This window comes from Trifolium pratense, linkage group LG4, assembly GCF_020283565.1.
Source record: "Trifolium pratense cultivar HEN17-A07 linkage group LG4, ARS_RC_1.1, whole genome shotgun sequence".
NCBI classification, from domain to species: domain Eukaryota; kingdom Viridiplantae; phylum Streptophyta; class Magnoliopsida; order Fabales; family Fabaceae; genus Trifolium; species Trifolium pratense.
Window position 1 is genome coordinate 39,103,295 of NC_060062.1, and position 14,574 is coordinate 39,117,868.

Sequence of the window (14,574 nt, forward strand, 5' to 3'; positions counted from 1 at the left end):
TAGACAATGACTTGAATAGTATTATGAGCAAAAATGATCTGATTCATTCATTCAGTATGTATACACATATGGAGGTGTATATTATCTAACACACACGATCAACACTAATAGGAAGATAATAATAAGATTATTATAGTGAAAAAATCCGTTTTTTTTTTCTGTGTTCAAATCAAATGAACCAAGTCTCTATTTATAGGCAAAAAAAAATCATGAATTTTGGTAAAAAAATAAAAAATTAATTTGCGCTGAAATAATTGAGTTCAAAGTATTAATGTGATAAGAATCCGTCCAGCCAATCAGATATTAACAAGTGTCCCTATCTTCTTCTCTCTCCGCGTGATTTTTTTCCCCACTCTCTCCCCCCCGCGCGTGCATCTCACGCGCCTGTTTTGGCTAATAAAATTTGGCCGCGTGTCATCATTGGAAGGATCAGGGCCGGCTCCGAGATTTTGGAGGCCCGGAACAAATAATAAAAATGGATCCCTTATAAAAAAAAATTTAAAAAATCTTTTTTTTAACAGCTAAATTTTATTAATAACGAAATTGAGCGCAAGACGAGCTCTGTTCGCAAAACATCATTTATTTATTTATTGACACAAAAAAAATCTAAAGCCCAACATAAAAAATAATCATTTATCCGTGTAACTAACATAAAGAAAATGTCATGAGTGATTTTATTTATAGAAAAAACTCATAAAGCAAACAATTTTAAAAATAGTATTAGAAAAAAGTACCATGAGTGATAGTTGAACCTACAATCCCTTGGTACTGAACTCAAAACATCTCAATCACCAACCACTAAAGCCATCTTCATTTTGTGTTATAATTTAGCGGAAAATCTACTTAACTACTGTTTACATGTTGGGTCTGAAAAAAATATTGAGCCCCCCAAAAATTGGAGGCCCTGGGCTCGGGCCCTGCCTGCCCTGGCCCAAAACCGGCCCTAGGCAGGATTCAACATGTTGAAAGTTTTCAACACTTCCCTCCTCCACCTCATCTTTAACACCCTTCCTCCAATCATTCAACACATTAAACCCCCCATTCAACACCAAAACAATTTCCCATTGCACATGGTCTTACAATATTGTAGCTCAATTCTAACTAAAAAAAATAGCCAACTAGTTAACTTGTTCTGCAAGTTACTTATTTGCTCTAAGTCTTGAGCTCCTAAATGAGCACAAGCATTTAACAAGCTCAACATTGTAAACACACTTGGTTTAACCCTTTCCTCTTGCATCTTGTTGAAAAGTTCTAATCTACTAGTAAGGGAGGTAGAGAATATCGTGAGGTGGTAGTGTCGGGACCACCTAAGTTGGTGGGCCGGGCTGTTACACGAACCGCGAACACCTTTGCCAATAATCACAGTCAAAAGTATATTTTTTTAGGTTATGATGTTTGGTCAATTAGATATGTGGTCCCTGTCATTTGGGTATCTATACCTATATATAAAGAGGATACAAAATTTTTTAGTGTGGACTTTTCATAATACCAACAATATCCTTGATTTTTTTAGCAGAAAAAATAATTTATTAATAAACTCACCATAACATAAGACGTGATTTTTTTTTTTTACATAAATTTACATAATAGACAACTAGTTAGACACAGACAGGACGCGGCCACTAGTATATATAAATATTCTTTGTGCTATGTATTTCAACACACAATTAATTAAAATATTATTTTTATTTGTGATTTATCCTTTGTTTTATGCCTCTTATTTATCTATGCTTTATGAAGTTTGATTATAAAAAATCCAACAATTTGTACTTTATCCTTTTGGAGGAGTAAGAGGGACATAGTTTTTTTTAGGTATCGCTTGAATGAATATAATTATTAAGTGAATCATTGATTAATTTTCTAATTTCTAATTCAATCTTATAAACGCATTTTCGTTTGCCCGGGGCACCAAAATTCACAGAAGCGACTATGGGTCTGAGTGTTAAATAGTAAATACTAGTATTTGTTTGATGCTTAGAGTAGTAAAGCGATGATAATTATATTTTAATATTGTTGTTGTCAATTAATTGTTTCGTTATTTTCAGGTTGCTTTGGCAAGGAATATAGGACGGTAGACACAATTGAACACTTTTATCGAGAGATTATGTTACTAAAACCTCATGAAAAAAGATAAAATGTGAAAATTATATGTGAAAATAAAAACTAAAATGTTATAGATAAATAAAATAAAAAAACTCAAATATAATTTTACCTTAAAACTAGTATATTTTTCTGTATCTGTTACTCTTGAAAACTGTTTGTACACATTATGCTTGTATAAAGTCCTTTTGAAAAAAGTTCATTTGAAAAATACTACTAGTGATACAAGAAACTTGGTATGATAATATATAGTAGGGAATGACGTATTATGAGTTGAACTTGAATGATTGAGTGAAAATGATGATCTCATTCATTAATGAATAAAGCCAGTACATCGTGTAATATATATACACATATGGAGGTGTATATTATATGTACATGAGCACTTACGATGTAGACTAAATATATTAGTTTTTTAATGAACCTAAAAAATAGTTTGTTTTTTATATTAAGAATCGGAGTGGGAATATAAACTTTTTCTTGGAATTAGTGCATTTAATGCGTTAAAATTGTAGAAAGTTATGTTTCCACAATTAATTTTTTCTTTAATTTTCTTTTTTGATATGCTTAACAAGTGTTCGGAAGACACTGTGTAGTATGAGCCTATTTTAATATAAGAAGAGATATATTGACTTCAAGAGGAACTCATTATTTTAACCATTAATTTAAATATCAATTAATTACTGTAATTAATCACCACTAACTCTAGTGTGTGGTTTTATTTTTAGGGTATGTCACATGTTAAGCTACCTAAACGTAAAAATTTAACATTTATTGATATAAAATATTTAATATTTAAAGAGTTCAATGCACAAATTCTAATAAAAATTTATCACATTTATCTTGATAACTTAGGACACATGTTAACATTATTATCCTTATTTTTATTCCTTTACCCTAAATAGCCCATTAAAGTGCCTGCGTATGCCTTCATACATGCTACGCCTTCAAATTCAAACGTGTGAATGAAAAAAAGGGTTCAATCAAACTTTAAATATTTTGATATCTCTCTCACGGTGTAGCATAAATGCATAATTGCAAATTCCTTTAAACATATGTTGTATTTTAGGGCTTTGTCTAAAATGAAAGAGTGGGATAAGTGGTGCATGGTTAAAAAAAAGTGGTGCATGGTGCACCACTTGTCAATAACTCTATAACGAATACAAATTTTTTAAAATTCACTATTAGATTAAAAATTTATACTCCCTCCGTCCCAAAATAAATGACATTTTTTTGACTTGGTATACTATTCATATGATCTCCTTTGACCTTATTTTTCTACTAATATATATATGCAAATATTATCATATGAGATGTTGTTTGATTTGTCTCGACGAGTATTTTTAAAATATACAACTTTATAATTTTTAATAATACATAACTAAAGATATTAACGATTAAAGATGTGCATTGACAAACGTAATTGTGGTCAAACAAGTCATTTATTTTGGGACGGATGGAGTATTATATAGATCATCCATAAAAAAATTTTAAAAAATTAAAAATCATTTGATGTGTTATCGAAACCCGCCAAGATTAACGACATTTCATAAAAATTCATAAACCGTAATCTTGGTGGGTTTCAGTAATACATTAAATGATTTTCAATTTTTTAAAAAATTTACATGAATAATCTATATAATATAAACTTTCAATCCAATGATTTGTCTATCTTCTTTTAAATCGCAATCATGTGCATACTATTTTGAAATATTGTTCGTGCTGCGATGTTGAATATACGGTACCCCAATGGCAACCGATTTTACGTATATATATTTAAAAGAAAAGGTACCTGTTGTATATATGCATGCATATTGAAATAACATAACATGGCAACCGATTCAGTGTTAATTTTTTTATATATGATCTATTCATTTTTTAAAATTTTCCTTTCTGTTTCTTCAACCTGTTTTTTTTTTTTTTATATATATATCATCATATGATCTATTCAATCAATTTTTTAAAATATATCTTATCAAATTATGAAGACAATGATTATGAACCCAATATTCAATTACAAGAGAAAAATCAGAATATGTTATGGAGAAATGTTAAAAATCCATAAACCACCGTGAAATTTTTATGGAGGAATAGGTTCAAATATGTTAAGAAACCCTAAATATTCATAAAGTACTATGAAATCTTAAAGTTCTATGCTAGAAATCTGTTGTTTTTGATTTTTTTTTTAAAAATTCGAAAATGCTACTACTGTAAAAATATTATCGGCTGATTTGCGGGTGAATACGCTCTCTTTAAGACGTTTCACGGTACTACTCAAAATTGTGCAGAGTAGACTATCAATCGTGAAGTATCTAGGATAAAACAGCATTCACAATTTAATACCGAATTGCTACTGCACTGTAGAATTCGGGTAGAGATACACCCTTCTCTATTGATTCGATGAATCAATTCAATAATGGATACAAGAGTATCAATTCTCTATGGCTGCAAAGCTACTGGATGAAACAACAAAGAAAGAAAGAATTTATTTTCGTGAAGAAGGCAAGCAGAGAGAAAGAAAAAATTGTAATCAGAGACTTGTATGAACTGAAGAATGACAAAACAAAAAGCTACTATTTATCGTATAATTTGAAAACCGAATTTGAGGAAGTGGGCAACTGTATTACTGAATTTTAGGAATCAGTTAAATTTCAAAAACTGATCAAAAACGTGACCAGATATTTAGGAACAAAAATTTGACTGAGCAACGGATATGCGCAGACACAGCATCGATGACTTGGTCTCACGCACAATTAACATGTGCGAAAATTTAAAGCTCACGCACGTAAAGAAAAAATAAATTTTTTCTTTATCTTAGTATTAAAAAATTAATATATCACCAAGGCCCAAGCCCAAGCCCGGCCTGATCCAGACGACGGCGCGTGCGCGTGTTATACGACAAGGAGTGTGTGGTCACCCGTTTACAAAACTAGGTAACCCTTGGGGCACACCCCAAGAGGTTACTTTTCAATATATAAACACTACTAAGGGTTGTGTTCCCTCCAATGTGGGACTTAAAATTGTTTTTTTCAAATTCACACTCCACTTAGTTCATAACTTGTGTTTATTCTATACCAAGTTTCTTCCTTCAATTTCACATCATGTTCCAACATACAATCCCACAAATTTTTTTAAAATCTTCAAGTTTTTTTTCTTTCTCAAAATAGTCTTTCGAAATCCTAATTCAATAGACCCCCTAAATTTACTAATCTATGAAATAAAGTCTTAATGGAATATCTTAAAATTCAATCTTTCATTGTGATTAATGACACATTAATTGAGTTTGTAAGTTTGTGAGAGAGAACACATTATTAATGGGGTTTATGAGAGAGACGCGTGAAGCAGAAATATAAAAAGATGAAAAATGGTTTTAAAAATTTATACTACCTTCGTCCCTAAATATAAAACTTTTTTTAGATTTTTCTTTATCTTCATGCATTAATTCTTTTTTACCAACATACCCTAATTAAAGTGCATATTTTTCTACAATCTGTAATAAATACTTTAGAAAAACAATATTCCCTCCGTCCCAAATTATAAGGGAAAAAACCCATTTTTTTTGTCCCAAATTATAAGGGAGAAACTCATTTTCAAGAATATTTTTTCCTTATTTTCATAAAATTAAATGCAAATTGCATTTAATTTTCTCTTTCTACCCTTTTCTCAATAAACAACAACCAATAAAAATTGTTTTTACATCTTCCTATGCAACTTATTCCAATGAAAACCCACAAAAACATATTTCAAATTATCATGTTTTACTTTTTCTTAATAAGTGTGATTTTTTTATTTTCTCTTATAATTCGGGACGGAGGGAGTAACTTATTTTCCTTCTTGAAGGATAAAATTATAAAAACAATATCAATTTTCAACAAATTTAATATCACAACCCACTTTTTTAATTTTCCTAATTTTCTCAATGAGGTCTTATAATAAGGGACGAAGGTAGTATAATGATTAAATTTTAATGAAAATTGGGTGTTACTAGATTTTTTGGAGCTGTGATTAGAAAAATTCGGTACTTTATAATCTCGTGTGTACTAGCAATTAAATTCCTAATATTAGTGCTAAAAAAGGAGATATCAGACAAAGAAATATTTCAATGGGTACATACCCAAATAAAATAAGTTTAGAGTTTAGACACACTCACATAAATAATAAAAATTAAAAAGAGAATGAAAATGATGATATTTGATGTGACTATATTACTTTTGTTTTAATTTTTTGGATTTGTGCTCAAATATATTGTATTTGGGTTTGTGCGTATGAGTCAACCTAAATTCAAATCTTCTTACTAATATTACTACAATTAAATTCCTAATATTAGTGCTAAAAAAAATTGCAAACACTCTACATTGTCAAAATTTTATAGGAGTACTTCTCATCAAGCTGAACGTGATACCAAACTAGCCTATGTATATCTATCTACACTACATGTAGTAGATGCCACTGTTGTTGTATTTTCTCTATATCGGTTACTCTTGAAAACTGTTTATACACATTATGCTTGTATCAAGTTCTTTTGAAAAATAATACTAGTGATTAATTTTTGAAAATAAGTTCATGAAAAATAATAATCAAAACTCGAAAGTCCAAATAATAATGAATAAGCAATGACTGTAAGTGAAATAAACTAGACGGTTGTGCACAATTACCAGATAAACTACTGTGTTAATCTTCCTTTCGAGAAATCTAGTTCATTAGCTATGAACATCTGGAAATACTTTTTTTCCAGCAATCAGATACCACAAACAAAATAAGAAATTATAATCCCTTATCCGAAACAAAAGTAATTATCAGTAAATTCAAAATCAGTCTTGTACCAGTACATCAAAAAGAGAAAACTAAATAACTGCATAACAAAAAGATGAAACAAAATGCTCAATAAATAACAAACCAGGAAAAAATGCAAACTATGTCCGAGTTTGCTAGTAATGAAGTTTGTTAAAACACAATTATCTTCAGTAAGCTCTTAATGTGCTAACTGATAAACAAAGCAACTCCAAAATGACAAGGGAAATGTGATTCACTGAATCACATAAACAGGTTGGGCTTGTTTGCTTTGTATGTTGTTTTCAGGCTCCTAGTTGGTGGCCTAATCTTCTTGAACACCAAGGGGAACTTGATTTTGGAATTGTGGAACTGCTTAGTGCTCTCCCTCTTGCAAAGATTGGCTGGGATGGTGGCGGTCTTAATGATTTGGATGCATGGAAACCTGACCCTATGACGAGATGCCATTTCGTTGTACATTGTCTCCACAGCACCATTGAGAGTAGTATCACGGTATTCCTTGTACATGTTGTGATAACCAGTACGACTCTGGTATCTCAACCAAATTCCAAAGTTCTTAATTTTGGTGGGGTTCTTCTCAAAGATCTGCAATAAGTAAAAAAGTATCGGAAATCACCATTTCAAAAGAGCCACTACAATGTATGGATTATAACACACACTATTCCTACTACAAGTATTCTTTCAGCTCAATAGGCCTTACTTTTCCTATATTTAAGTAGAAATATTGAAACAAGATGCAATAAAAAAAGAGCATAGTTTTCGAGTTCAACTATATAATATAATTAGTCACTGGTTTCATGCTTATAGATAGGCATAAAATTTGAAGAACAAAACTGGAAAATCGTTGAAGATATATTAGCACATCAGGTTATCTGTGTCAGGATTTGACATATTTCGTCAACAAAACAGATTATATGCAAAAGTTTGGAGAGTGTGTTCACAAAATAAGTAACCAAAGCAAATTTAAACCCGGCACTAAACAAGCAGTACTTAAGATTTATAGTTAATGCCAAAATACCAAAGCAAACAGAAAAACACCATGCCTTTCCCACCAAAGCGAGTCTCTCTTGGCATAGAAATATTTATTCAATTCATCCAAACATTCTCCTCTCCACAGGGTACAAAATTATACTTTATATAATATAACCATTAGTTTTTCTATTCCATTTTAACATTAGCTCAATAGGTGTTATAAGGGCCTGTTTGGTTAAACAACTTAACAAAGTGCTTATAAGACAAGTGTTTATCATATACAGGCTAATATAAAAGCAATCTATATGGTCAAAAGGAGTGTTTTCATATAAGTCGTACACTGTTTTATATGCTAACAAATTAACATTAGCTCCACCATTGTTAGTAGGGTCTGTTTGGTTAAACAACTTAACAAAGCACTTTTGAGATAAGCATTTATCATATACGGGCTAATATATAAGCAATTTCTATAGTCAAAAATAACATTTTCATATAAGTCATGAACTGTTTTTATAAGCTACATTGGACTGCTTATCAAAATGCTCAAATTATGAAAATGCAACTTAAATTGTTTTCTTAAGCTCTCCTCAACACCTACCAAGTGCATATACAAGTAGATAAACACAAATAAGCTATTCATAAATCCAATCCAAACACAGCCTAACTATAAATCCATCTTAACTACAAAACTTCCATCAAATTTCAATTTACTACTATCATCAATCAATATCCATACCTCATTGATAGCCAAAACTTGTCCATTGCTTTTCTTAACCTTCTTAATCTTCCTCAAGAAATACCTAAAACAATTACCATTATTAAAAACAAAAATAATCATAATTAAATACTTAATCACTTTCACAAATTCAAAAATTAACAAATCAATTAATGAAATTTTTACATACCAGTACTTAGATTTGGCACGAACTTCATTGGTTGCCCAAAGTTTCATGCGATAAATCTTCGGATGTTCATCTTTTTCAGTAGGAAGAGCTCTTCCAACAATTTGATACTGGTGAAACTGTTTCAACAAAAATCACAATCACAATAACCGTATTAGAATTCACAAAAAAGTGAAAATGAAAGATTTGAATCGTTAATCGTAGTATGATTTACCTTATAGCCGACCATTTTTACGATGACACCAGCACCGGCGATTTTGTTGCGTTGTTTTGTAAAGGTTGAATGAAGAAGAAGGAAGCGTTGATATATACCTAAAACCCTAATTGGCGTGGGCTTTCATGGGCCAATGTGTTTGGGCCAATTGAAGTGGTTCACTGTATAAAAAAAAGGCCCAATTGAGATTTTTTTTTATTGAAATAATGACTGTGATATTTTTTTATTGAGGACAAATTAGTCTTTATATTATAATTAATCAGAGAGTAATTAAATTTTTTAAAAATGTTTTGGTCTTTAGGGTAAGTGGTGCAAAATAAAAAATGTCAGGGGGTGCAAAATGCAATAAATATAGGGGTTTAGTGAAAATTTTAAAATTTCAGAGACATGCACCCTCTCACATGTGAAGAGCATCGCCCCTTATGTATGGGCCGAAGTTCGAACCCCGAACATCTCATTTATTCATCTTAAGGTTAAAATTTCCAACCACTAAATTATTTGACAGAAGAAAAAAAAAGAGTTTAATAGGAATGTGTCGATGTAAAAAAGTTTTACACGATCATTTAATAAGAAATTAAGGAAGCATTATATATACCATGTTGTAACTGTAGACAAAGAATAGAAGGAATCATACATAATTTAAACAGCTGATTTATAAAGCATATGAGTCCGTTTGATCTGCAAAATATAAATACTAGACAGAACAGTACAGGACAGTACAAGACAGAACAGCACAAGACAAACGTTTAAGGTATTGAACAAACTTTGTGTTGTACGGTGTTTGGTGGACAAAAGGTTATTTTGGTATTTTAGACAACTTGTGTTGAGGACAAAAAGTTGTCCCGTGGTTCTGTGGGGGACAAGAATTTCAAGTTTTGTCCTGTCCCTTGGCCCCCAGTTTGTCCAGTACCAAGAACAGTTTTAAAATCAAACACAGTACAGCAGGAGTTGTCTTGTCCAGTCCCTTATTTTTTAGCAGATCAAACGCACCCTATGGAGTAAACTTTATAGATCCGTAATTTTATATGAATTAAAAATATATTTAATATTTTAAAAAATTTATGTTAATAAATATGCAAAAAACTCGTTTAAAAATAATAAATTTTTTAAGAAACTGGTTTAAAAATTAAATAAAATTAGTGCTTCAAAAAAAGTAAATAAAATTAGAAATTTTGATTTTGATAAATTAAAAAAATTATTTGACCTTGCTACAAATAATATTCATTGTTTGTCATAGGGGTTTTGACTCAAGCTAAACTTAGGATTGTTTCTAACATTTCTTTAGTCGCTTCATATTATTTTACTCTTTTTTTCTTTTATAAAAAATGTTAGAAACCTTCATTATTTTACATAAATGTGAAAATAATACATTTCCACACGTTTGTGAATAATTATTAGCAACACATATATGGTTTAAGCCTATATAGATTAGTAAGTTTCAGGTTACTATTACAGTGTTTATCTAATAATTTGTTCCACTTAAGTTTTTATAATCTTCAAGTTTTTTTTCTTTCTCAAAATAGTCTTTCGAAATCCTAATTCAATAGACCCCCTAAATTTACTAATCTATGAAATAAAGTCTTAATGGAATATCTTAAAATTCAATCTTTCATTGTGATTAATGACACATTAATTGAGTTTGTAAGTTTGTGAGAGAGCACACATTATTAATGGGGTTTATGAGAGAGACGCGTGAAGCAGAAATATAAAAAGATGAAAAATGGTTTTAAAAATTTATACTACCTTCGTCCCTAAATATAAAACTTTTTTTAGATTTTTCTTTATCTTCATGCATTAATTCTTTTTTACCAACATACCCTAATTAAAGTGCATATTTTTCTACAATCTGTAATAAATACTTTAGAAAAACAATATTCCCTCTGTCCCAAATTATAAGGGAAAAAACCCATTTTTTTTGTCCCAAATTATAAGGGAGAAACTCATTTTCAAAAATATTTTTTCCTTATTTTCATAAAATTAAATGCAAATTGCATTTAATTTTCTCTTTCTACCCTTTTCTCAATAAACAACAACCAATAAAAATTGTTTTTACATCTTCCTATGCAACTTATTCCAATGAAAACCCACAAAAACATATTTCAAATTATCATGTTTTACTTTTTCTTAATAAGTGTGATTTTTTTATTTTCTCTTATAATTCGGGACGGAGGGAGTAACTTATTTTCCTTCTTGAAGGATAAAATTATAAAAACAATATCAATTTTCAACAAATTTAATATCACAACCCACTTTTTTAATTTTCCTAATTTTCTCAATGAGGTCTTATAATAAGGGACGAAGGTAGTATAATGATTAAATTTTAATGAAAATTGGGTGTTACTAGATTTTTTGGAGGTGTGATTAGAAAAATTCGGTACTTTATAATCTCGTGTGTACTAGCAATTAAATTCCTAATATGTGCTAAAAAAGGAGATATCAGACAAAGAAATATTTCAATGGGTACATACCCAAATAAAATAAGTTTAGAGTTTAGACACACTCACATAAATAATAAAAATTAAAAAGAGAATGAAAATGATGATATTTGATGTGACTATATTACTTTTGTTTTAATTTTTTGGATTTGTGCTCAAATATATTGTATTTGGGTTTGTGCGTATGAGTCAACCTAAATTCAAATCTTCTTACTAATATTACTACAATTAAATTCCTAATATTAGTGCTAAAAAAAATTGCAAACACTCTACATTGTCAAAATTTTATAGGAGTACTTCTCATCAAGCTGAACGTGATACCAAACTAGCCTATGTATATCTATCTACACTACATGTAGTAGATGCCACTGTTGTTGTATTTTCTCTATATCGGTTACTCTTGAAAACTGTTTATACACATTATGCTTGTATCAAGTTCTTTTGAAAAATAATACTAGTGATTAATTTTTGAAAATAAGTTCATGAAAAATAATAATCAAAACTCGAAAGTCCAAATAATAATGAATAAGCAATGACTGTAAGTGAAATAAACTAGACGGTTGTGCACAATTACCAGATAAACTACTGTGTTAATCTTCCTTTCGAGAAATCTAGTTCATTAGCTATGAACATCTGGAAATACTTTTTTTCCAGCAATCAGATACCACAAACAAAATAAGAAATTATAATCCCTTATCCGAAACAAAAGTAATTATCAGTAAATTCAAAATCAGTCTTGTACCAGTACATCAAAAAGAGAAAACTAAATAACTGCATAACAAAAAGATGAAACAAAATGCTCAATAAATAACAAACCAGGAAAAAATGCAAACTATGTCCGAGTTTGCTAGTAATGAAGTTTGTTAAAACACAATTATCTTCAGTAAGCTCTTAATGTGCTAACTGATAAACAAAGCAACTCCAAAATGACAAGGGAAATGTGATTCACTGAATCACATAAACAGGTTGGGCTTGTTTGCTTTGTATGTTGTTTTCAGGCTCCTAGTTGGTGGCCTAATCTTCTTGAACACCAAGGGGAACTTGATTTTGGAATTGTGGAACTGCTTAGTGCTCTCCCTCTTGCAAAGATTGGCTGGGATGGTGGCGGTCTTAATGATTTGGATGCATGGAAACCTGACCCTATGACGAGACGCCATTTCGTTGTACATTGTCTCCACAGCACCATTGAGAGTAGTATCACGGTATTCCTTGTACATGTTGTGATAACCAGTACGACTCTGGTATCTCAACCAAATTCCAAAGTTCTTAATTTTGGTGGGGTTCTTCTCAAAGATCTGCAATAAGTAAAAAAGTATCGGAAATCACCATTTCAAAAGAGCCACTACAATGTATGGATTATAACACACACTATTCCTACTACAAGTATTCTTTCAGCTCAATAGGCCTTACTTTTCCTATATTTAAGTAGAAATATTGAAACAAGATGCAATAAAAAAAGAGCATAGTTTTCGAGTTCAACTATATAATATAATTAGTCACTGGTTTCATGCTTATAGATAGGCATAAAATTTGAAGAACAAAACTGGAAAATCGTTGAAGATATATTAGCACATCAGGTTATCTGTGTCAGGATTTGACATATTTCGTCAACAAAACAGATTATATGCAAAAGTTTGGAGAGTGTGTTCACAAAATAAGTAACCAAAGCAAATTTAAACCCGGCACTAAACAAGCAGTACTTAAGATTTATAGTTAATGCCAAAATACCAAAGCAAACAGAAAAACACCATGCCTTTCCCACCAAAGCGAGTCTCTCTTGGCATAGAAATATTTATTCAATTCATCCAAACATTCTCCTCTCCACAGGGTACAAAATTATACTTTATATAATATAACCATTAGTTTTTCTATTCCATTTTAACATTAGCTCAATAGGTGTTATAAGGGCCTGTTTGGTTAAACAACTTAACAAAGTGCTTATAAGACAAGTGTTTATCATATACAGGCTAATATAAAAGCAATCTATATGGTCAAAAGGAGTGTTTTCATATAAGTCGTACACTGTTTTATATGCTAACAAATTAACATTAGCTCCACCATTGTTAGTAGGGTCTGTTTGGTTAAACAACTTAACAAAGCACTTTTGAGATAAGCATTTATCATATACGGGCTAATATATAAGCAATTTCTATAGTCAAAAATAACATTTTCATATAAGTCATGAACTGTTTTTATAAGCTACATTGGACTGCTTATCAAAATGCTCAAATTATGAAAATGCAACTTAAATTGTTTTCTTAAGCTCTCCTCAACACCTACCAAGTGCATATACAAGTAGATAAACACAAATAAGCTATTCATAAATCCAATCCAAACACAGCCTAACTATAAATCCATCTTAACTACAAAACTTCCATCAAATTTCAATTTACTACTATCATCAATCAATATCCATACCTCATTGATAGCCAAAACTTGTCCATTGCTTTTCTTAACCTTCTTAATCTTCCTCAAGAAATACCTAAAACAATTACCATTATTAAAAACACAAATAATCATAATTAAATACTTAATCACTTTCACAAATTCAAAAATTAACAAATCAATTAATGAAATTTTTACATACCAGTACTTAGATTTGGCACGAACTTCATTGGTTGCCCAAAGTTTCATGCGATAAATCTTCGGATGTTCATCTTTTTCAGTAGGAAGAGCTCTTCCAACAATTTGATACTGGTGAAACTGTTTCAACAAAAATCACAATCACAATAACCGTATTAGAATTCACAAAAAAGTGAAAATGAAAGATTTGAATCGTTAATCGTAGTATGATTTACCTTATAGCCGACCATTTTTACGATGACACCAGCACCGGCGATTTTGTTGCGTTGTTTTGTAAAGGTTGAATGAAGAAGAAGGAAGCGTTGATATATACCTAAAACCCTAATTGGCGTGGGCTTTCATGGGCCAATGTGTTTGGGCCAATTGAAGTGGTTCACTGTATAAAAAAAAGGCCCAATTGAGATTTTTTTTTATTGAAATAATGACTGTGATATTTTTTTATTGAGGACAAATTAGTCTTTATATTATAATTAATCAGAGAGTAATTAAATTTTTTAAAAATGTTTTGGTCTTTAGGGTAAGTGGTGCAAAATAAAAAAATGTCAGGGGGTGCAAAATGCAATAAATATAGGGGTTT

At 30.4% G+C, this 14,574-nt stretch overlaps 2 protein-coding genes across 2 annotated transcripts; both read right to left on the minus strand.

Annotated features, from left to right (window-relative positions):
* Positions 1 to 6,874: 6,874 nt before the first annotated feature.
* Positions 6,875 to 9,101, minus strand: LOC123882286 (60S ribosomal protein L18a-2). The gene is made up of 4 exons (XM_045931114.1): positions 8,980 to 9,101; positions 8,769 to 8,884; positions 8,600 to 8,663; positions 6,875 to 7,476 (listed from the first exon to the last, which is right to left on the minus strand). The coding sequence occupies exons 1-4, from the start codon at positions 8,992 to 8,994 to the stop codon at positions 7,135 to 7,137; spliced, it is 537 nt and encodes a 178-aa protein (XP_045787070.1). The 5' UTR covers positions 8,995 to 9,101; the 3' UTR covers positions 6,875 to 7,134.
* A 3,006-nt stretch (positions 9,102 to 12,107) lies between these two features.
* On the minus strand, positions 12,108 to 14,334 carry LOC123882289 (60S ribosomal protein L18a-2). The gene is made up of 4 exons (XM_045931118.1): positions 14,213 to 14,334; positions 14,002 to 14,117; positions 13,833 to 13,896; positions 12,108 to 12,709 (listed from the first exon to the last, which is right to left on the minus strand). Exons 1-4 carry the CDS (start codon positions 14,225 to 14,227, stop codon positions 12,368 to 12,370), a joined length of 537 nt encoding a protein of 178 aa, XP_045787074.1. The 5' UTR covers positions 14,228 to 14,334; the 3' UTR covers positions 12,108 to 12,367.
* Between the last annotated feature and the right edge of the window lie 240 nt (positions 14,335 to 14,574).

What these genes read in the sequence shown, in the direction of transcription:
- LOC123882286 (XM_045931114.1), bottom strand. An exon ending in CGTGCCAAATCTAAGTACTG is followed by an intron (nt 8,664 to 8,768) that starts GTATGTAAAAAT and finishes TAATTGTTTTAG; the next exon opens with GTATTTCTTGAGGAAGATTA. An exon ending in AAGTTTTGGCTATCAATGAG is followed by an intron (nt 7,477 to 8,599) that starts GTATGGATATTG and finishes TACTTATTGCAG; the next exon opens with ATCTTTGAGAAGAACCCCAC.
- LOC123882289 (XM_045931118.1), bottom strand. An exon ending in CGTGCCAAATCTAAGTACTG is followed by an intron (nt 13,897 to 14,001) that starts GTATGTAAAAAT and finishes TAATTGTTTTAG; the next exon opens with GTATTTCTTGAGGAAGATTA. An exon ending in AAGTTTTGGCTATCAATGAG is followed by an intron (nt 12,710 to 13,832) that starts GTATGGATATTG and finishes TACTTATTGCAG; the next exon opens with ATCTTTGAGAAGAACCCCAC.